Source organism: Chamaea fasciata, unplaced genomic scaffold (assembly GCF_029207755.1).
Source record: "Chamaea fasciata isolate MVZ Bird 193981 ecotype frontalis unplaced genomic scaffold, bChaFas1.0.hap1 SCAF_27, whole genome shotgun sequence".
NCBI lineage: Eukaryota > Metazoa > Chordata > Aves > Passeriformes > Sylviidae > Chamaea > Chamaea fasciata.
The window spans coordinates 60534-83251 of record NW_027094112.1 but is presented as its reverse complement, the minus strand read 5'-3'; the positions used below and the strand labels follow the sequence as shown (position 1 = coordinate 83251).

Sequence of the window (22718 nt, the reverse complement as noted above, 5' to 3'; positions counted from 1 at the left end):
CCCCCCGCCCCCCCCGCCCCACCTGGCCGCCGGGTCCTCCCGCGAGGCCTTTGTCCTGACGCTGCCGGCCCGTGCGCGCTCCGGCCCGGCCAGGCCGCTCACGCGAGGCCGGGGATTCGCGGCCTACCCCCAGCCAGGAGCCCTCCCTCTGCACACCTCCCTCAACTCTTCCCCTCCGCCCTTCTCAGCCCCGGTGTCCGCGGCGGAGGCCGCGGAGCCGCCCCCGGCCTCCTCTTCCCGCCCGTGCCGCCGCCGCCGCCGCCGCAGCAGGTTCCCTCCCTCCCTCCTCCTCCTCCTCCTCCTGCTGCTGCTGCTGCTGCTGCTCCTGCCCCCGGCGGCGGCGGGATCCGCGCGGTGCCCGGGGAACGCTGGGCCGGGCGGCGGCGGCAGGAGCGGCAGCGCCAGGTGAGACCCCCCGGGGGCAGCGCGGGGACACCTCTCGCCTCGTCCCCGCCTGGCCCGAGAGCGGGTGGGGGCGGCCACGGGGGAGGCGGTGGCGGGGGCTGGTACCCCGGGCCGGGTCACGGCGAGAGGGCCGCGGCCTGAGCCCCAGGGCGGCGGCAGCGCGGCCTGGGCCCCTCGCCGGGCACGGAGCAGCGCAGGCCCCGCGGCCCGGCCCGGCCCGGCCCGGCCCGGCCTGGCTGGCGGGGGTGAGAGCTGGGGGTAGCGCGGGGGCGGTGGAGGGTGGGCACGGCCTGCGGAGGTTCAGGCTGAGGGTTGAGGCGGTGCTGGAGGGGAGGAGGAAGAGGCCGAGGCGGTGCAGCAGCTGGCAGCGAGGCAAGGCTGCTCGCTCGGAGGCTGGTGCCTCTGCTTCCCGAGTGGGTAGGAGAGTGGTGCTGGAAATCCCCTCCCGGGAGGACAGGAGGGAATGCCAGCCCTGCCTGGAGGGGTGTAACGGGTCCCGGGACAGCCCCCGGCGGGGGTAACTTATGTCAGCCTCTTCCCCAGAGGAGCGTCCCGGTGTGGGGATGCGATTCCCTGCGGATGGTCGCCCCATGATGGGCTAGAGCCCTGGGAGCACTTGAACATCTTGGCGTTTGCGGCTTGTCTGTCATTTTCCTCGCTGCTCAGATTTCCTGTTTTGAAAACTGGGCTGAGAGCTTTGTTGAGCTTTTAGAGCCCGTGGCAGAAATATGGTTATTTAAACCACGTTTAGGATCCCATTAGTTTTCGAGGCTTGGAACTGATTTGTTAGAGCAGTTGAGAATGCCCCCGGATGGATTTTACCTTGCCCCTGTGACTTGGAGCTGCAGCGTTTGGAGGAAGCGACAGGGACAAAATGGATAGTTCATAAAAGGAACAATTGTGCACTGCCTGTTCTAGAGGGCACTTGCTGCCCTTCAAGAACTTTCTTCATCGCATATGCTCTTTACACAGCAAATCTTTATCTTCTGTTTCTGGCCTTTTTTTTTTCTACCTTAGTCCAGAAAATGAAACTGGAACAGACATTTCTGGAAATGAACTTGATTGGTGCAGTTGGGAAGATGTGATTCACAGTTATAATGAACAGTGAATTTTGTCCCATTTTTTCTCATTTCAGGATTTGAATTATGTATTTCCCGATTTTTAACCTGTTTACTCAGTTATGCTGGGTAGGTTTTTAACCCTTCAAATAAGGCATCCACAGTGTTGGATTGCCAAGAGGTACCCCAGGTACATCCAGGATGTAGAAGCTGCTGTTATTTTAGAATTATCTGATGCTTTACCTTGTAAATTAAAAGGTTTAATCATGCGTTATTTTTTTCTTATAATCCCACTCTGTGCTTGGAAGAAGCAAACCTGTTATCAGTGAAATCTGGAGTTCGTGGAGATCGAGTATTTCCAGGATTGGCCAAAAATAAATTATGGGGTAAAGAATGTTGCTTTTTTTTCTCCTAGTCATGCAGCACAGATGAAAAGCTTTAAAGCTTTTAGTCATAACACTCTTGTCCCATGTTTTCCCTTTAATAAAGCATCCAGTGGGAGAATGTGACATAATTGGTTTCTTGGATTTAGAGATCTTGAAATGGCTGGTACAACAGAAGAGAGGAGAGGAAACTCCAGCAGGGTTATGGTTTAAATACTATAATATGGTGTGGCAAAGTCATGTTGTTACTACATGGTAATCTTGCATTTCTCTTGCAAGAAAATGCTCTGTATGTGGTTATGCTGCAGAACAGGCACTTTTAAGTCTTGTCAGTGGCACGGAATATTAAATCTCTCTCTCCTTTCCTTGCATTGCATAATCTGAGTGTTATTCTTCCATAGCAGCAGAAATGATGGAAGAATTGCATAGCCTGGACCCACGCAGGCAGGAGCTCCTGGAGGCCAGGTTCACTGGGGTTGGAGTTGCCAAGGTGAGTGTGAGTACCTGTGGTGACAGGTATGACTTTCTCAGCCATCCTGCCTTGCACTTTGGTTGGGTTTTTTAATTTCTACATGGATAACTTTGCTTTGCAAACAGATTCTGCATCACGTGTTGTGTTTTGACCTGTTAATTTGTGTGAAGTATGTTCGAGAGGAATGAAAATGGGATCTCTGTGAGCAGATGTCATGCTATACAGAAGATTTTGGGCTCTGATTAAGTTCTTAGGAGTTGTTACATCTTAAGGCAGCTTGTACGCCCAAAAAACTCCATGCCAACTTTGTAGAAGTGGGAATCTCATCTGGCTCACTCTTTCTCCAAGAATACCTTTGAGAGTTGAATTTGGCTGCTGGTGGGATACAGTTTCAAGTATTGTATGTTTGATGCAACATAATCAGACTGAAACATGGGGGTGCAAGAGCTAAAATTGTCTACGCCATCACATGGAACACACACAAAAAGTGTTTGCAGGGCAGTTCTCCTGTGTCTGATCCACAACCTACCAATAAAATCCCATCTTCATCCTCATGTACAGCTTCCACTTGGTCAGGCGCTATCTAAAGCAAGGCACCTGAGTAACAATGTCGTGTGGTTGCTTGGTGTCCTGGCATTAAGCTGTGAGTTCTCCAGGTGTTGCTACTGTTAATGTCAGTCTTTCTGAACAATGAAATGGTCACAGAACTCATTTTAAACTAGATCAGGGATAATGAGTTAGTTTTTGAGGGAGATACTGAGTTTTGGACGACATCAAGGTAGACGGTGAAGCAACACATGGTTAGATGATTTTCTGAAGCCACTTAAAATTATTTTGAGAAAAAACATTGTAGATGAAGCATTTCTCAGAAAAACACAAAGTGATTCAGAACTTGAAAGAGTTTTGTTTGTGTTCTCACTTTTCTTTCTGCTCTGCCTCTCAGACAAAGTTGAGTCTGAGAAGAGAGCATGAGGAAGCCAAATGCTCAGCTTTAAGAAAGTGTAGTAAGGGAGATTAACACTAGAAGTTAAGAGGTAACAATTTCGGTTCCTGAAGTAAGAGTGTGGGGATGTTTTTATATTTTCCCCTACACTTGACTTTTAACATATTAACGTCTTTTTCTTGCATAAAACTCGATGGCTTTTTCTGTACTGTAATCTTGTCTCATACAACTTTACAACTTTTCGTGTACTTTATCACCTGTTTCTTGCCTCTTTTGCCCCATATTGTCACTTTAGAATCTTTAGCTGTACCAGTACAGATAGCCCAAACATCTTACTAGAATAGTTAAGAGCACAGACACTGGTATAACGTTAAAGCAGTGCCAATGTACTCAGTGTTCGCTAAGAATGTTAGCAACTCTTCCTTTTAAAGGAATAACCTTTGAAAGATACAGGAAAGTAAATCTTAATTTGTTTCCAATATGTTTGGAGCAGAAAGTACATGCCCTTTTCTGTAGGGGTGAATATTGAACACTTATTTCTAAAGCAATCCAAGGAAAAAAGCCTCATTTGTTGGAGTCCTCACTTGGAACAAAGCTGTTCTGTTATGGAGTTTTATTTTTACCTGTTGTTATACAGTTTTACCTTGTACTAGTCAGTAAACTGTTAAAGTGCATTACACTTATTGCAAACAATATATTTGTTTATTTACTTGCATTCTTGCTAATTTGCAATAGTTCAGCCAACCATTGATATAAATTAGCATGACTCTACTATGTTGCAGCAAATCTTGGTTGCAATATTAATTTCAGCTACTACATTCCCTCCCAGGTTGGTGCTTCAAATTCCCTCCCTACCCCCCCAAGTCTCCGTCCGTCATGCTCCGCACTGGCATTGGTAGGTCACTGTCTTAAAGGGAATATATTGGGAAAGTGATACAATTTTGTGTGATTCAGCTAAGATTTTTAGCTGGCTCCAATAAAATGTTTAAGGAACAGACTGTGGAGTAAGTGAGTGCCATCTAGTGGGACAGGGCCTGGCCCATCTTCCTGGGATGGAAGGTATCTGGTGCTGTTTATTGCATAAAAGGAAGAAATGTCATCTCAGATGCTCAGATGTGATTGGGTGAAGGCAGCAGGCAGTTATACTGAGCTTCCTGCCTTCCTCCCACTGGGTGTATCTTGCTATGTATGGCTTCTTTCTTTAATGTGTAAAACACAGTGCATACTTTGGACCTCTATAAAACGAAAGTAGTAGTTTATACCTTAATGCAACTTCAGCTTCCAGCCCACAGTTCCTCTGCATTATTAAATAACAACTCTAGGTGTTTTGAGATATGAATGAGAGCAAGCTGATCTAGAATAAGCTTTCAGGCTAGAAATGAGAAAAAGGCTTCTAGTCATCAGAGTCATGGGATTCTGGAAGAGCTTTCCAGTAAGAACAGTAGAGGACAGAAATCCTAAAATGTTTTGGAAACAGCTGTGTGCTTGTCACCTCCTTTGGTAGCTGAAGGCGCAACCCTATGACCGAGGTCATTTGCAGCCCCAAAAGCCTCAAAATTCTGTTGCAACTCTAGGATGGAGTTTCTTACTTAGTAGCTGAAGAATATATTTCACTAGAAGCTTGGGGTTAATTCATTGAATCAAATTTATGAGCATGGAATGTTTTAGGCAACTGTTATACTCCTGTGCTTCACCCATGCCACTATATAGGTTCAAAAAGCTGGTGATGCTTTAGATACCTATCCTTGCCATATGGTAAAGTGCCATTCTTCCCCACATTCCCAGGGCAAGTTCCTGAATTAACACATCACACTCTGACACAGACTGTTCTTGCTTATTTAGCTCCTGTTTTATTTACTTACTGGGGAAAGTTAAGTGCATTCTCATTAGGCATTGTCCTGACTAGACATCATCCTTGGGTCAGGAGGCCCAGGAGAAAAAATATGAGTTGTTCCTGTAGATATCTAGGTAATATTGTTTCATTTAGTCTGTTCTCATCTTCTACCTCCCTTCTTCCTATTTGGATGCTGCCTTTAACATATCAGGTGGGTTAACTTGAAGGGATTTGTGTAATTTTCACAGGCTTTTCCTGGATAAGAATTTGAACTAGTAGTTGTGATGGGTGAGTCTGTATTTGCACACAGCCTGTCTCAGGCTTAACCAGGGTGGGTCCTCACAGCAGCACATGTATCTTCTACAAGTTTGGTTTTCAAAAGATCTCTGAACCAAGCTCTGTGTGCTGTCTTTATAGTTAAGCTAAAATGGCTGAAGTACTTCTAGGGAGAGTAGCTGAGTGGTAGGAATCTTGTAGATCCATCTGACTGTACCAGAATTGAAAGAGTGTTGGTCTTGGTGGTAGCTAGTGCTCCCTTTTCTCCTGCTTTGAGGTAGTGATGCAGAATATATGCTGCCAAAAAATTGTTCATGAAGAACAGTATTTGCTTGTATGAGTTTGGTTTTTACTTATTCTCTGTAACTTTTGAAGTTTTGCTCGCTTCAACAACCCCAGTTCTGTGATGTACTTAGCTACAGTTTTAGCAGCAAATCTACCATGTTGAGAATTTGTGTTTGAGGATAATCATGTCCTCCTTGGAGAGAAGTGATGCTGCACAGTGGTGGTCCCCAACAGGTGTCATAGGCCATCAGAAGAACCAGTTAATAGTAGTTTTAAAACTTAGAATTGAATTTAGCAGCTGCTGCAGAATGTGCCAGGACTTTATGCCAGATACTTGAAAATTGTTTGGATGTTTCTGTGTGCAGCATTACTTCAAATGTGTTGTCTGGCTGCTGGAGCCCAGAAGTAGTTGTCAGATCTCAGTCCTATTTCTGCTCCTGAGCTGAGGGTTAGGATGAGTCACGTGTCCCTTCTGTCCAGTTTGCCATCAGTAAAATAAAAATACCATATTTCCAACCAGAGTGAACTCTTGAGGCATGATGGAAACCAGGCAAATCCTGCTGCAAATCTCCTTGCCCATCTGATAGAGTGGGGCTTACTCGTGAACATCTGAGAGTAGATTAACTTCTCGTGGCAAAAAGACCTGAGTGATTCAGGGATTTCATTATCAGCAGTAATACTGAGCTTTTCTAAAAGTCCAGTTAAGAAGCAGGTTGTAATTCTCATACTTACATGATGCTTGAAATGAGATAAGAATATGTTAATTAAACCTGACACAGTAGCACTGGACCAGAGTAACTGTAAAACCATTCGACAATTTCACTTCAGTGTAAACCTGCGTGGAGTCAGCACTAACCTTTAATGGAACTAGGGATTGACTCTTTGCCTTTGAAATCTCTTGATCTGCTACAGAATTTAGAGGAACTTGGGTTATCCTGGCTTAAGGTAATGAAGCATGTCTATCTCCATGTCTCCTTCATTTAAACAGCAAGAGAATTTTGCAGTGCCTAGGAGACTCTGGCTAGGCAGCTGGAATTCCTAGAGCTCCCTTTCAGTATGAAGAATTGGCGAGCCCAAAATGGAGACTACCCAGCTTGGGTTGTAGAGTGATGGATCATGCCTGGGAACTTGGGGAGGCTGTGGAAATGCTCAAGTCATGGGAGGCAGGAGATGGTAAAGGGGGCTGAGTCAGCTTGGTGTTGTTCTAGATGATCTGGTGGGAGCTATTACCTAGATAAGTTGTTTCCTTTGAAGTCTCACCCATTGACGCCTCACTGTGGGCTTTCCAGGGGCTCTGGCAAAGGAAGAAATGACTAACCAGCTCCTGTGAGTGGCCAGATTTTAAATTCTTGCCTCTTGAGTAGGAGTCATCAGAGTGCCTGCTGCTGTTGCATCCAGTTCTCAATATGGAGGCTTTATTGTGCATAGGTAGGTTACAGACTTCGAAGCAGCAGTTGATAGGTGAATCACAAGGGAAAAAGCATGCCAGCTTATCTTGGAGAGAAATTCCTTGTGGAGGAGGAAGTGTGTGTTGTTCTTGTGCTTGTAATTTGGGTAAACACTATAGGAACTATTAGCTTGTTTCAGATGACCCACGTATTTTGAATTTTTGCTTAGTCGCATCACCAATTGCCTTGACAGGGCACAGTGGATGGCTAGAAGTGAAAGCAGAGAGTGCAGTATTGTCCCAAAGTGGTCTATGCTAGAAAAGTCAGATAACTTCTGGAATAAAATTCATAAGCCCTTCCTGTGTAGACTGTTGCATGTGTATTATTCCGCACTGCTACTTCCCTGGCGATATACTCATGTTAATGTTCTTTGCTTACTTCGGGTTTTTCTTCTCAAAATTCACATTCGTTCCTTTAATTCCTTTTGTGTCAAGTCCACTTTAAAATGGTATGCTAAATTAAGTACTGAACATTTATCCCAAGTCAGTTGCTGAGTTAAATATAAACAGTCAGGAATGATAAAATATAAATTTGAAGCATTTTTTTTTACACATACTCACGGACTGTTAGCTGAGAGGAGAAACTCAGATGTATGGTTTCCCACATCCATGCCTAAACTTATTGCCATGAGCAGTTGATACCTAATTTCACACACAGCCTCGTGTTATCTGGATAATCAGGAACATTTTCCTTTCTCTTGACTCACTACATGAGAAGAGGTACAACTGAGCACAAGGTCACGTTCCTGAAACATCCTAGGTATTGCATCTTTGTTGCTTTGAGTACAGTGCGTTCTATGAAGAGTTTGAGTTTCCGTAGCCAGAGTGCCTCAAAACAAGACTTTTTGCTGACTTTGCCAAGTTCAGCGCTTGTTTGTAAAGGTCTAATCCTTTAGAGTAAGAAAAGTGTCAATGAAAGGTCGTCTCAAATGTAAGCAGGGGAAAGGGAAAGTCATGCATTTGATCCATTGCATGGGTCAAAACGTGTACAAATAATTAATTATGTATTTGTTCACAAACCAATACACGTGACAGTGAAATTACTGGATACCTTTAGACAATGACAAGCTGTTCTGTTCCAGTTTCATAATGAAGAAGTTGGTTCCTTCTCATCCTTTCTACTATTGTACTGAGTTGAATTGTACCGTGTCATCAGTGTAGGCTCTAGAGGAAGGTTTAAAATAAAGAAAAAAAAAAGTGGATTTTTTTGTTGTTGTTGTTGTTCAAGAATCTGACCAGCATCACACTCCTCTTTTATTGATGCAAGAAATGGTTTTGATTTCAGCTTGTAGAGCTAAAAATTTCCCACTCAGGGTAGTCAGTACAGGTGCTTGTAATACTGAAACTAAGAAAAACATTGTGGATTTTGTATTAGGCATTTTTCCAGCTGCTTGCGTCCCAGAACTTTACACTCAGGTACAAACTGCATGGATTTCTTGTACTGGATAAGATAAACTTGTATTTCTGCAAAAAATGTTAGTATCATTTCTAGCTGTAAGTGGCCCCATCAGTTAATTCTCCAGGTGATCCCAGAATACAGGGGCCTTGCAGAAGAATTGTCCTGTGTAAGCCACTGGCATTCCCCTTCAATCATAATGTTCATGGGAAGTTCAAATGTGTTGTTTTTGGAACAGCTGCTCCTGTCATTTGCTATCCATCTGCAAAATGGAGGCAGGGAGATTTAAGCAAATGTGGAAACAACTTTCACTTTCATCTTCATCATGTCAGAACCCCAGTGCGAGAGCAGCAAATGCTGTTTTGGAGAGATGATCCTGTATCTCACAAAGTTCTCACCTGGAGGTTGATTGGTGCCTCAGATGTGCTGTTGCGGTTGGAATTCCTGACAGAATGGAAAGATTTTGGAGGGCAGCATTTATGCAGTTTATAAACAGGTTTTTTATGAGTGAAAAGATTCACTTTCTATTGCCACTTGCCATAAAATTTTACAATATTTTTAACAGTGAGACTTTAACGTGGATGTAGGTAAGGTTAGTGTTGGCACTTCGGTTAAGTCCTGTTGGCCCAGGAGTAAATTCCTGGAATAACCAAGAGTTGTACCTATAACATTTGTGAGCCATCACATTGGGTAGTGAGGAGGTTGTTGCTTTGCTTTAAAGAAACTGTTGCTGAAGAGATGAGGTGAAACGTTTTTTTGGTCCTGAGCTATATGTGTGATCCCTTGAAGGGATAATGGTATGGCTTAAAGAATTTTTTCTGCAATTTTTTTCTTAAGGGAATCCTAAATGGTTAGCTTCTTGAGCTATTCAGGTGTTGGGTTTTCTTTTTTGGGATTTTTTTTTTTTGTTTGTTTGTTTGTTTTTTGGTGGAGGGGTTTTTTTGTTGTTGTTTTTGTTGTTTTTTGGGTTTTTTGGGTTTTTTTTTGTTTTGTTTTGTGGTTTGGGTTTTTTTGTTGTTTTTGGTTTTTTGGTTTTTGGTGGGGTTTACTTTTTGTTTTGTTTAAGCAATTCAGCATGTCGTTTTAGGAGAAACGAATTTGATATTTAACATTCAGAGTGAACACAGAAGGTAAACTACTTTCAGCACATGCCTGCTTGGGAATTGGGGTTAGTAATAGCCAGTTACTACAGTTTGATAGTGGTGTTTGTTCCTTAAACAGGGCAAGGAGAACTGGTTTATTCAAAAATTAATTACTGTGGCATTTCTCTATGGTGTTAAGCCTTCTCCCCCACGCGACCACTTGAGTCTTCTGCTCAAGTGTATAATGAGAAGTGGCTTTGCTTTGAGGAGTGATTGGTGGGAAGTGGTTACTGCGAAGTTAAAAATGCTAAAATAGAATGCACCTTGGGGAAAAGATGCTCACAAGTTATTAATGGAGAACTGGTTTTATCATGTCATTCTTCTTGTTAATATGTTCCATCATTAATTGTGAATCTTGTTTTTACATCTTTGTCAAATTTGTCTTCATTTCTTAAGTTAGATTTGTAGGAGGATACTTTTGTGTTAGGATAAAACACAGTGACTTTGCATGATTCACTTTTTCCTTTTAAAACCAATTTTATTAGAGATCTTAAAATTTTCAAACTGCTTAGATATGTAAAAATGCAGCTGTGTATCCAGCAGAGCCTGCAAAGATGCAGCAGACTCTTGAGGTAGCTGGTTGTAATTTTAATAAATCTCTTCTGGCCTCTTGAGTTTCTGCTTTGGTCTGGTGGGAGCAGCTGCTCTGCGGGCAGGTCACACACGGGTCCATAAAATAACCAAGTGGGAAAGGTTGTATTATGGGTACCAGTTGTACTGTGTTGGTACTGCTGTGTACACAAGTTTCACTTGTTCACTTTCCTAGTGTTAAAAAAAGCATAAAATGACACATTTAAATCAGTGGTACAGCCAGCATCTGATAACAGTAATAGCTGGCTTGCCAGATAAAGATGCCTCTGAATGCTTAGCTGAGGGTCAAGCAGATGCTTGCATGGAGAGCTGATCTTGGAACTCCTGCTACTCAACAAACCACGTTTTCTTCCTTAAGCCTTAGGCTTCTATAAATACCACCTTGGCTGTTTTGTGGATGTGGGTCAATAGACCAGCTACGATATGAACTGATGCAGAAATATTCCAAAGGCTGGATCATTATCTGGAGAAAAAATTGTTGAACAATCCAGCTGTCCTGCTGCAAATGGTTTCTGAAGCCTCTTAGTGTACCATCCTGTGTCTGGGAGTTTGACCCATGGTGCTGCTGTAACCATAGTTAGCCCAGAGACTAAGTGTTTGTTAGGATGGGTCTGCCTTGTAGGGAAGTTGTTTCTAACAGTCTTTGCTTGCTTTTCACTAGGGTACATTAAATAGCGAGTCTTCCAACCAGAGCTTGTGCAGCGTGGGCTCTCTGAGTGATAAAGAATTGGAGGTAAGCAGGCACAACTGCTCAGGGTGGTCGGGTTAAGGGTGAACATGATCAATCGCAAAGCATGGAAGAAATTGTGTGAGTCAGAGTCTTAGTTGGGAGAGTGAAAGGGACCAGGGAAGTATTTAGTTTGACCCTGCAGGCTTTTGACCTCTCTCTGAAGCTCCTCCTTGAAGCGTCCCACCATTCCAGGCAGGTTTTACTCGATCCCAAACACAGCATTTCTAAAGCTCACCTTGGGAAATTTTTTCAGTTCATTGGAATACATTTTTGGATACACATAAAAAAGCAGATAGCATTAATGGAAAAGTTTGCCGAATCTATCAAATATGTGAGTTTGCCTAAGTCTGTACAAGGCGGAGCACTTGTGGGTTGCTCTGTGGAAGTGTGGGAAGATGAAATTGATGCTATGTCCCTGGTTAGTCTCACTTCTTTAGGATTAACTATTTCAAAATGCTCATTAAAGCAGCAAAATGAATTGTATTTGGATTTTTATTCTAAAATTCTATGTTAATAAACCAAAATCTCAGATTTAAGTGCATTTTTAATGCATTTCTTACGAATTTCCCCCATAGTTACCAGGTAAGTTTTGGATCGTATTTCCCTCTATTATATGGCAGTACTGATGTGAGGGGCTTTTGAGAATGCAGTATCTTAAACTCCATAAAGTAAGTGTAGTTAATAGTGAAAATCTTTGTATTCATTCTTCTAATTGGTTTTTTAAATTAATTTTTGTGGAGAGATATAAATTCACCAAGCTGACGTGCTCGAATCTCCCATTCCTTACTTTTGCAGTCTTGTAGCAGATAATGTTGTGTGTCATTTTTGTTATGCAAGTACTTGAATGGAAAAACAACTTGAACTGATTCTCATTAATAGTCTCACAGCTCCATGGAGGCTGTAATGGAGCCTGTGGTGTTGCAGTCACTCCAACGCTATTCAGGAGCTGCTCTTCACTACACACGGAGGAGGCAATGTCACTGACTTTTATACATACAGGGGCTGGAGCAGCAAGTCTCTAGGTAGCTTTGGAGTTTTCGGTCCCCTCATTCTGAAAAAGTGCCTTGCAGACGCAATAACCACCTTTGTCTTAACATCCCCTCCATCCTCTTACGAAAACAACACTCTCTCTGTGAGTGTCCAGCTGGTAACATGGGGCTGTAGATGTCCAGCATCCGCTGGGGTCACAGCCAGGTTTAGATTCAACTTCATCCTTTTTATCCTGCTAAAGGAGGGAAATTGATTTCTGTGCTTAGTATGTGTAAGTCTTTTGGTAGAGATCTTTGAAGAGGCTACTTGACATCTGAGTTTCTAAAGAGCAGGAAACTTAGGTTTACCACAGACTCTCTGGCCACGGCTTTCCCTCTGCCAGAGCTGTGTTCTGCACAGTGGTTTTTTCCCGTGCCCTTGGGCTGTAGTTCAGTGGTGGCTGCAGTGATTGGAGAACATACAGCTTGGGAATTATTTGGGGCAGTTTGCGATAAGAGGTGTTTTTAAAATGACAGTGGTAATGGGAATGACAAGACATCTCTTTCCAGCAGCCTCAGTGAGCTGCTTCCAGCAGTGCTTCCCAATGTCTTTGGCAGGTTTGGCCACAGATGTGACCCTGGTGGTGGGGAAGGCACCATGCCAGGGTCTTCTCCATTCTCACATGTTTAGGCTTGTTAGCCTTCTACAGGCTTCTGGAGCCCTCAGGCCCGTCAACTGTGCTCTATATTGTGCCTGTGCATAAATAAATTGATTGTGTTGAAATCCACTGATCAGCTGCCCATCAGGTTTCTGGGTGCTCACAGAAATGGCACATGCAACTTACCCTTGACCTTAATGAGGGCAGGTGAGGAGCAAACAGAAGTGTAGGTGAATTGCTGCATCTGTAACAGCTTTGTCCTTGCCGATGTCCTGGGATAGTTCTTGTAGCCACTGCAGTGGACTTTGAAAAGAAGCATTACCTGCAGGCAAAGTGAATTGGCTTGAGAGACTGTGATTGGACTGCAGATTTGGATGTCAATAGTTAAACCTCTCATCATTATTCCCCTTGTACCAGTACTATGATCACCTTGAAGGGATTTACATAGGTTTTTATAAATGTTTGAGCTTGGTCTGCTAACCCTGTGAGGTCACTGGATAGTGGAGGCTGGCTTGCAGCAGCTGAAATAGAAAAATAAATTTACCTCCTTGTGAACCACATGCTCTTCCTCCTGCAGCACATCTGTGAAAAGGTAGCAACTCGTTGAGAGCAGTTGTACCAACAGCAGAAACACATGCACCAGAGAAATGAAGCGGCCACTGGGGATATGGAACAGATCATTGTGTTTAGGCATTTTCTTTAAATCTTGGAATAACTGCAGTAACGTTAATTTTGAAATATTGTTTAACAGACTCCCGAGAAAAAGCAGAATGACCAGCGGAATAGGAAGAGGAAAGCAGAAGCCTACGAGACCAGTCAAGGTAATCCGTGCTCCGACCCCGCTGCAGGACTGCCTCATGCTTGGTAACTCGGGCACAACGTGCACAGGCAGTGTCCTAGGAAACCAATGGCTCTTCCCAAGGGTGTGTCAGGCAGCTTGTTGTAAACTGCTCCATGATAGTGTATTCTCTTCTGGGATCCTTGTTATCCTTATTGGCAAGAAAATACTTGGCTTATTCGCACAAACTCTTGCAGTTTTATGGGACAGACTGCCCAGAGGCTTTGTGTGCTGCTCTGAATTGTTGTTTTGGTCCTGTGTCACTACAAATACAGCCTGTACTCTATTCCTTGCTTTCCAAGATGTGTGCTGCCTTGTTAGAGCAAGTTCTCGCCATGACAAATCAGGAACAAGCTGTGCCCAAGCAGGCAGTGCTGTCCTGAGTGCTGTGGAAAACCTGGCATGTTCAATCCAAGTTCAGATTTTTTCACAAATGGGCAGAGGGGCAGATTTTGATTTCTTTCATTCTTCAACAAGAAAGTAATGAGAATTGTGTTGACAGAACTGCTTTGATAATAAGAAAAAAGGACTAGGTTTTAATGAGCTGATGTTAAGCCACTGCTAATTATCTCTCAAACTCTTACAGGAATGCTTATGAGAGATCTAATATGCAGTAATTTATGTGAAGGCGGAGGAGTAAAAATACCCTTTGCTCTCTCCTTATCTTGAAGAAAATTTTGGAAAACCTCTGCAACAGTCAAGACCTTTAGTGTTTGCTGAGTACTTCGGCAAGTGCAAATGGTATTTGCTTGGATGTGACATGTTTGGAATTGAGTTAATTGAATTGTCAACTGTAGAGCCTCCCAAAAACAGCACAGGGGCTGTAACCCTGGGGTGGGCTTTTGTTGTGCAGAAGCTTTGTTTTGATAGGTGTTGCATTGAACAGGAAGAGGAGTGTCAAAATGTAGGAGGAGGTTTTTAGAATGGCATGGTAACTTCTCTTCTTAAAAGTACAATTCTTTTTTTAATCCTTTGCTTTCATTTTTAGGGAAAGGCACTCCTAGAGGACATAAAATTAGTGATTATTTTGAGGTAAGAATCTTTTCATTGGCAAATTTGCCTCAATTCACATTTTGCTAAATCTGTAGATGGAAGTTTGTCATGTGACGTGTTACTTGATCCGTCATTGGGATCATGGATTGATGATATCAACCTGATATGCTCAGATCTGATTAGGCAGAGGATATGAGGAAGTTGATTTTTAAATTAACAATTAGTTGAACAGTTGATAGGGCATTTTTTTCACTTAAGTATAGGTTTGAGGTTGATTTCCATTGGAACCTGTATCTCGGTTCAGGATACATCTAGGTTTGCAAACAATTTTGATAAGCGCCCTGTGTTGCAGAAGAGCTCACCTGCACAATCCTGCTGATTGGAGTGGGAAGTTGTGACAGGGTTCCCTCTTAAGAAAAACTTCCCATGGGAGGCTGGCACCATAGGGGCCAAACCCCTCCCCAAAACAGTGATAGACATTCTAAAAATCAGTGTTCTTTTTGCTCTGCATAATATGTGAAGTTTTTCTAGGTCTGCATAATCCAGAGTGGTAGCTTTTCTCTTAAGTTTGTTCTTTATTTTACAGAGTAACTCAGAGTCAAAATTTAAGTGCTTATTAGTGTTTACTTCTATCCTGGGTAAATTTTTTTATGAGCAGTACACTGTAGGGGTTTCTGTACCAAGTGGAGCAGTTGCCCAGTTGCTTACCTGTCCCAGCTCTTAACAGTGACTGGTGCAGGTGCTTCAGTGGAGATGAACATTCTCTACCACTCCTGGGTGCCCATCAGACACATCTTCTCACAGGGTATGGGCAGTTCCAGAGAGTAAATAACTGATCTGTGGCCAAGTGTGCAGGTTGATATCTTCATGTGTTACAAAGGAAAATGTGCTGGGTGCAAATACAAGTGTTTGTCTTAGGTACTTCTGTTATTTTGATAACTTCATGAACTGTTAAGGTTTTCCTCTTAATTTATGTTCAGTTTATGTAAATTATTCCCTGCAGCCTATAAGGCTTCATTTTTAAGTTAAATGTGTTTCTTCTGTCTGTGTTAAATTTGGTTAAATGTAGTATCTCTGTGGAATTCCTGATGATCAAATCTGTTTGCGTGCCCAGTTTGCTGGGGGCAGTGGCCCAGGAACCAGTCCCGGTAGAAGCGTGCCGCCCGTCGCCAGATCCTCTCCACAGCATTCCCTGTCCAACCCCTTGCCGGTGAGTGTTCTTGGGAACACAGCTGGTGGCCTGGCATCAGTTAACTTGGTGGCCATGCTTCAGACAGGTAATACAAGGTTCTGGATGGGGAAGTGTCTCTTGATGAGTGATTTGGCTTGTTCTCCATTTTAAATCTGAAACTGGGTTGTGAGAGCAAAGCCATTTCTAGGACCCTGGGACAGTGGCTAGTCCATCTGTAGCAGATACAAATATCTGAGTTTAAATTGTACAGGATGAATGTTTCTAACATGCTGTGTGGGTACAGACAGATGCCAGTCCTTAATGACAGTGGAACTGACCTGTTAGTTACCCTGTATTCTACTGTAGCACATGAACTTCTCCATGGAGTTGGGAGTATGTCATGTATTTGTGCACCACTAGTCAGGGATATTCTTATCTTGATTGGACCCCTTGGGTATCTTGAACAATGTGCCCACCACAGTTATTTTGGGAAGGTCTTTTACTTTTGTTCGTATGCACATGACTTGCAAGGGGTATTAGCAAAAGCTTGCAGAGAAGTGTGTGTACATGCGCTGCTGGTGCTTGTTTTTGGCATGTAATTCCACTTTACTTGCAGCATTTCTGCAGGGTCTGGATGTGAAGAGGTAACCAGTGTTTTTAAACCATTTTAGGACAGAGCAGCTAAAAAAATTTGTTGCAACTAGCAAAGCAGTATTCAGAGGCTCTGTTGCCTGAGCTTTAGTTTTGACCATTGGCTGGACCCCTCTTTAAGGATTTTCAGCATTCGTTGAGTGTCACAGAAGTCTAGAGACATTTTGGGAAAGTTTGATATTCCCAAAGCTAAATGTGAAGTCTTTGGTGGTTATTCTGCAGAGACCTTTGCACAGTTCCTGAACATACTGAACTAAACCCCAACACTGAACATGGCTCAGAATTCCATGTGTTGCTAGATTTCAGAAGCTTTGTAATACTGCTTGAAGGGAGAGATTCACATATGCTTCTAGATACTTTTTAATGTTTCTAAAAATCAAAATGCATCTTATTAATTGAATGGAATTTCATCCTATCATGTATCAATTCACTAATACATCTTGTTAAAGAGTAGTTAATGAAGAAATAGCGTTTCTCAATGTTGCAGATGTATGAGGGATTAGGGACAATTCTTAATCCAGGAGGTTAGATAACCCAGAATGGGACAAGTGGATTCTTCCTTTGGTTTTCTTCTACCCTTGTATATGTTGAGTTGGTAAAAGTTGAACAAACTGTTTCCGGTGAATATTGATGTCGCAGTTAGTTTCAGCCAGGTCAGTTTGTCCCTCTCCTTACACAGGTGCTTATCTTCTGTTCTTTACTCTTGCAGCTAAACCTGTGATGTTCACTTATTCATAACAAACTATTCTGGGTCTTTGCAAGATCTGTTCTCTTCTTACAAACTGAATGTCAATGATTTGATCTAATACCCCAAAAAATGGGGGGTGAGTGAAAATTGGAGGACACACAGTGTCTTACAGGTGTCAGTGTGATCTTGGAAGGAAGCAAACCTCCTCCAGACCTGAGTTAATCTGTACTGGACTGGAAAATTTCTGCAGTCAGAACTTGCAGAGGAATTGTAATGGCCTCAGGATGTTACTACTTCTCTTCAAATCTCTTCGCTGATTTGAATTGCCTCGCTTCTCATTTGATTAGAATGGTCTGCAGGTCTTGAGACTCTTACAAGGCTGCTCTCAGGCACAAGCGTTCTTTTGGGGAAGGAAGCAAACTCTTGATATTGGTAATCTTAACCAGAAAACAGGTTGCAGTTCAGGTTTTTAAGAAAAACTGAAGCCTGACCTGACTGTTTGCTTTCTCGGAGGCATTTGCCTGGAGTTACAGCTTGGAAGGACTTGGATGATTATTACCCAGATTGCAAAGTTTCAGCAGTGATGGTGTGGCTTTGGAATCCAGGGCACTGAATTGCTGTGTGCCATAATCAGTGTAACTCAGATGATTCTTGTTATTAAACCCTGTTCCTCCACCAGTTGGAAAACTGATCTACTATAGGAGAAAGAAGCTGGTCCTTAAGAGATGTAACAGACCTTTTAAAGGATTTTGGGAATGAATCAGTACTTTGCTTACCTTGTGGGAGATAGGCCCCAGCTGTAATGACAGAAGTGAGATTACCCTGATGTCTGGGTCCTAGACGTGGTTCGGTTGCTGCCATTCAGCAGTTCTGACTCAGTGTACCAGAATAGCAGTGTATCATGAAATTGGCAGTTTGAAAATGAGCCCTTAAGAAACGTAAAAAAAAAAAATTGTGAATGCATTGACCAAAATCCCAGTGTAGATTTTTGGATCTGCAATCTATTTTGCCCCTGACTTTCACTGACTCTGAAGCACATGTATTTACAAAGGAAGAGGACATGTTAACTGACAAGGATTTCTGTCCTGGGTGTTCATTTGTTAGGGATTTTTTCAATTGTTGACTTTATTTCCTTGTTGCTGTTTTTCATTGGAACAATCACTGCAGGAGTCCTATCTGAGTTATCAGATCCTCACCATGCTGCCTGCTCATTCCTGAGCTGCTGCTTCGCTGACAACAGTTTTGGCAGAGTCAGAGAATAGCTTTTTTTAATTAAAAAAAAAAAAAGTAGTTCATTGTCTGTTTTTTGACTGTGTTACAGCGGCGAGTGGAGCAGCCGCTGTATGGGGTAGACGGCAGCACAGCCAAGGAGCCGCAGGAGGAACACTCTGCCCTGCCAACGCTGATGTCGGTGATGCTGGCGAAGCAGCGGCTAGAGAATGAGCAGCTGGCACAGAGGGGAGGTGGCCTCTGTTTTACTTTTGTCTCGGTGAGCAGCTCTGAAAAGATTTGAATCCTAAGGCATGTGTCTAGTTAAGGGATCGCGAATTTGAGGCTTTTCTGCCCAAGTGCAGGCTCGTTTTTGCTGACCCCAGTCTGTCACCTTCTGGTAAGTTCATCTTCCTTGTGAAGAGTTCTAGGTCCCAGGTTTTTGCTGTTTAATAAAATGGTGTGAGTTTTAAGTTAACAGCTCAAAATCTTACGTAGATCAAAAAGTTGTCATCTGAGAGGATAATGTGATAGATGCGAAAAAGCAAAAGATTGAAGTATAGTCTTGTTGTGAGAAGTTTTTGGTTTGGCCTTGCTTAATCTCAGCTGCCGTGAATTATATCAGGCTTTTAAAAGCTTTGTCTTCAGCAGGTTGGGCCAGGCTTCTTGGAGGAAGCTGACTCTGCTTTTACTGAACTGAATCTCTAAAGAATCTTTAAACCTGAGCATGGAAGTGTGGTGCAGGCCAGGCTGCAGCTCTGATATGGAGGTGGATGTTTCTGCATGAGCACTGGTGGTCGTGCTGAGGGACATGTAACAATACACAACTTTCTTTTACAGGCCCAGCAAGGCAGCCCATCTTCTACCGGATCAGGGAACACTGAGCATTCCTGCACCTCCCAAAAACAGATTTCCATCCAGCACAAACAGTCACAGGTATAGCTCACTTGACAACATAGCTCTTGGATGTGAGGTTGAAGCTTGATGCAGCTTGTCTGCTGTGCTAGAGGGTGCCACTGGTAGTGCACATGATGTTTCCAGTGAGAAGAGCCAGTATTCCCAACTCCATCTGTAACTACTGAGTGAAGTTAATTGCTCTGAGCTTTGTTCGTCATCCTGTAAAGAATATTTTCAGTTGCTGCTGCTGGAGTTTGTCCAATCTGCTGCTGAGGCTTTTCTGTGTCAGTGCTGTGGGCAGTTCATCAGCTGTGTATGATTGTGCTTGGGAGAGGAACACCTCTGCTCTGTTGTATCCTCAATGTTCTTCCTCACTCTGAAGTGAAGGTGAGAAGGAAACCTGAGTGATAGTTATGAATGTCTCTGTTCAAGCGCTGGGTCATGGGTCCATCACATTGCTTACAGTACAAATAGTCACAGTCTGGCTGGAAGCTCTTTGACCTCTGCAGAGTCCACTCACGGAATAGTTTGTCCTGTCAAGGTGGAACATGGTGTATTCCTGAAAGTGCTTCCCAGCAACTTCACTGACCTGGAGTCAAGAAGAGGAGTAGCTCTTCTGACTGCACTTTTTGGTACCTTTTAAATTACTGAGATTATTTCAGCTGTGTCATCTTCTGTTGCTTACCAGGGTACCCAGCTTTATCTGCAATGCACCTGGTTTATTTCTTCTCCAAGCCTGCTTTTAATCTTCCTTGGATTTTCATCTCAGATCTCTGTGTCTTCCCTTGAGCAATTTTTAAACAATCATTTCCTCACACCAGTCTGTGTCAGAGATGATTTTGTTGCTGGGAAGGTCCATTCTCCATTAACCCTGCAGGTGATACAAGTTCTCTGTTCACCAAGAGCAGCAATCCCCCCTATGGAGTACTCACTTGCTCAAGTCTGGGTTCTGTTGTGTCACTAGGGTTGCATTTGTTATCTGTATTGTTAAAATGCTGGTCTGGGAAGATGCCTGTTTCCTGACAGTGCATGGGGAGGTCTGTGTGTGAGAATAATGCCACAACTCAAGAACCTGCCAGATACTATGTCAATCTTTGCTCTCCCAACACCCATGCTTAAAACAGTGGTCCTGCCTGGAGGGAAACAAGGTGCTTTTATTTTCTTCTGTGCTTAACATGCCCACAAAGGTCCATGTTCTTAGCAAGACATTATCTGATCAAGCCCGTGCTCAGCTTCATTATATTCCCCAGAGGTCTAGGTGGAGCATATATGTGCAGGAAAGAATCTAGGAAGATGTTTGGTGGCATGATGAAAACGCTCTCTTGGTACCCATTCTTGGTTTTTCCCTTCTAAGCCTGTTTGGAGTTGGTAGAGTTAAAAAATAGATAAACTTCAGCAATTCCCAGCTTGAATCACTTGTGGCAGTGCCAAAAGCAAATCAGCATGGTGTGATTTCCTCAGCGTTTTCAGTTAGTGCTAGGGCCCGAGTGCTCTGAGGTGACTTGAGGTGAAGTCACATGCAAGAGTATGTATTCTGATTTCATCTGACACAGGGCAAGCATGTCTGTGCACTTACCTAAGTGAAATAACAGTCACTTACTAAAGAAACACTCTGCTGTTTGACCAGCAGCTGCACCAGGTTCTCCACAGACATCCTGCATGGTGCCTCCCATGATAAAGCTTTTCCTGCAGGCAAGGAAGCATGAACCAAGTTGAGTCAGAGGTGAGGTGACCTGCCCAGGCTGCCTCTTTGTCTCTTGGGATTTAGACCCATCTTGCTTGATGTGCCATGCTGGCTGGAGCCCTGTTTAAGCTTTTCCATACTGGGCATATGTCAGGAAGCAACAGTCAGACAGTTATTCCATGGTGTTGGCTTCCAGGCAAGCTTGAAATTTGGAGAACAGTTCTATAACTCCACAGGTAAGTCTCTGCAATCTCTTCTCAGAAATGGAATAGGTGCCTGCTAATCACAAGTGTGAAATCGGTATGTGCAGTCCTGGAGTTTCCTCTGTGTTGACTTGGCTGTTACAGATTCTGTGTTCATGTACATACTGACTCCTTTCCCTTTTCTTCCCCACCCTTTGATTGGAGTGCTGAATCTGAAATATTCAAAGAATATAGTGTGTCTTCTCTTCCTGGATATAACTCTCACTTCACTGCTTCACTGAAGATATTTGAGATGTTCTGCACCCCATAAAACTATCTGGATAGTTTTCACTCGAGCTATAAAGCTCCTGTCCCCATTGGGTACTAATACATCAGTTTATCAGAAGCAAAAGCTTGTACCCAATACTCTTGCTGTCAGTCTATTACAGTATTTTAAAATTAATTACCTGTGTTTTCTGTCAGGACCACTTTAGAGTCCACAGGTGTTGACTTTGTCTGCAGGTGGCTGTCTGTGCTCATGAAAGATCAGAAATTTGATATTCCAACTAAGGGCTGGGATTTGATGTGGGTTTTTTTTTCTTAAGCCTTTTTTCTGTGAAAGCTCTCCTGCATAGAGACCACTAATGAGTGTGCAAAACTCAACTATAAGTGTAAAATTCACAGGACACAGAGGATATTTTAGGCTGTAGAGAGTTACCAGTCTGTGCTCTTCAGAGCTACTGGCTCACTGCACCTCCTGTGCTGGAGAAGCCCACCATGCAGCAACAAAAGGAATAATGGAGAATATTCTTCCCCTGAATGCCAGGATGTGGGGGATCAGTTCATCTGAGACCCTGCAGTTCTGATCAGAGGGAGTTACACTGGAACATTAGTGCTGACTATTCGAAACATTATCCATTTGTCTTAAACATGGTTTATGGTGATTTTTCCCTACAGTCTGACCTCACAATGGAAAAAATATCTGCACTAGAAAACAGTAAGAACTCTGACTTGGAGAAGAAGGAGGGGAGGATAGATGACTTATTAAGAGTAAGTATTTAAATTGAGACAACTCTTTTAAAAGGTATTTAAAGGTACTTAGAATGCTTGTGCCAGCTAGGCTGCAGAGCAGGGTCTTGTGTACCAGCTGTAGAACCAATACTTGCAAGGTAAAACAAATCCAGTGGTCCCTTACCAGCAGGATAATTGTCTGGCCTGTGGATGCTGTTTGAGGCTGCTTGAACCTAAGCAGTGTCTGGGGTTGTACAGGTGCAGAGTTGTAGCTCAGTTGTTTGTGTCCTCAGCAGTGCTGGCCTCCCTTTGATTTATTCACAGAATCATGGAATCATTAAGGTTGGAAAAGACCTTGAAGATCACAAAGTCCAACCATCAGTGTAGCACCACCACCATGTTCTCATAAAACCATGTCCTCAAGTGATTTTTTTAACATTTCCATGGATGGTGACTCCCTTTTCCCTCCACCCAGTTACTCCCCTCTTCTAAGTCCTGACGAGCTGACTCTGCCTTATGTTTGTGAGCATGTCCAGAAGCCTCTCAGTAGCCTGGGAAGCCATGTTCTGAAATGCTCATTCAGGAGAATCAGAGACCTGTATAGAGATGAGAACATCCTTTGGCCAAACCAAAAGACAAAAGCTCTTAACCCATTAGTATTCTTCAGTAAAAGATAAATCCCTTAAAGTCAAGAATCATGTCTTAATGGAAGAGTTCTAATTGACTTAGCTTTCATCAGCTGGAGAGGCAGTTCTTGTGAAGTGTTGAAAAGCATTAGAAAGCACATTAAAAGGAGTAGAGGGAA

At 43.2% G+C, this 22718-nt stretch overlaps 1 protein-coding gene across 11 annotated transcripts in view; it reads left to right on the top strand.

Moving 5' to 3' along the window:
• Nucleotides 1–45: 45 nt before the first annotated feature.
• Nucleotides 46–22718, top strand: part of TLK2 (tousled like kinase 2) — a 42590-nt gene continuing 19917 nt past the window's right edge. Inside the window, exons 1-11 of one of the 11 annotated variants that reach the window (XM_066205128.1) lie at nucleotides 46–405; nucleotides 1772–1849; nucleotides 2251–2336; nucleotides 4091–4156; nucleotides 10894–10965; nucleotides 13341–13410; nucleotides 14416–14459; nucleotides 15490–15630; nucleotides 18252–18419; nucleotides 18980–19075; nucleotides 21860–21952. In XM_066205128.1, the coding sequence (XP_066061225.1) occupies nucleotides 2256–2336; nucleotides 4091–4156; nucleotides 10894–10965; nucleotides 13341–13410; nucleotides 14416–14459; nucleotides 15490–15630; nucleotides 18252–18419; nucleotides 18980–19075; nucleotides 21860–21952 (831 nt within the window). In that variant the 5' untranslated portion in view covers nucleotides 46–405; nucleotides 1772–1849; nucleotides 2251–2255. Of the gene's footprint in view, nucleotides 406–715; nucleotides 1850–2247; nucleotides 2337–4090; nucleotides 4157–10893; nucleotides 10966–13340; nucleotides 13411–14415; nucleotides 14460–15489; nucleotides 15631–18251; nucleotides 18420–18979; nucleotides 19076–21859; nucleotides 21953–22718 lie in introns of those variants that run through there. The other 10 variants (XM_066205126.1, XM_066205127.1, XM_066205129.1 and 7 more) reach the window with 10 other exon arrangements.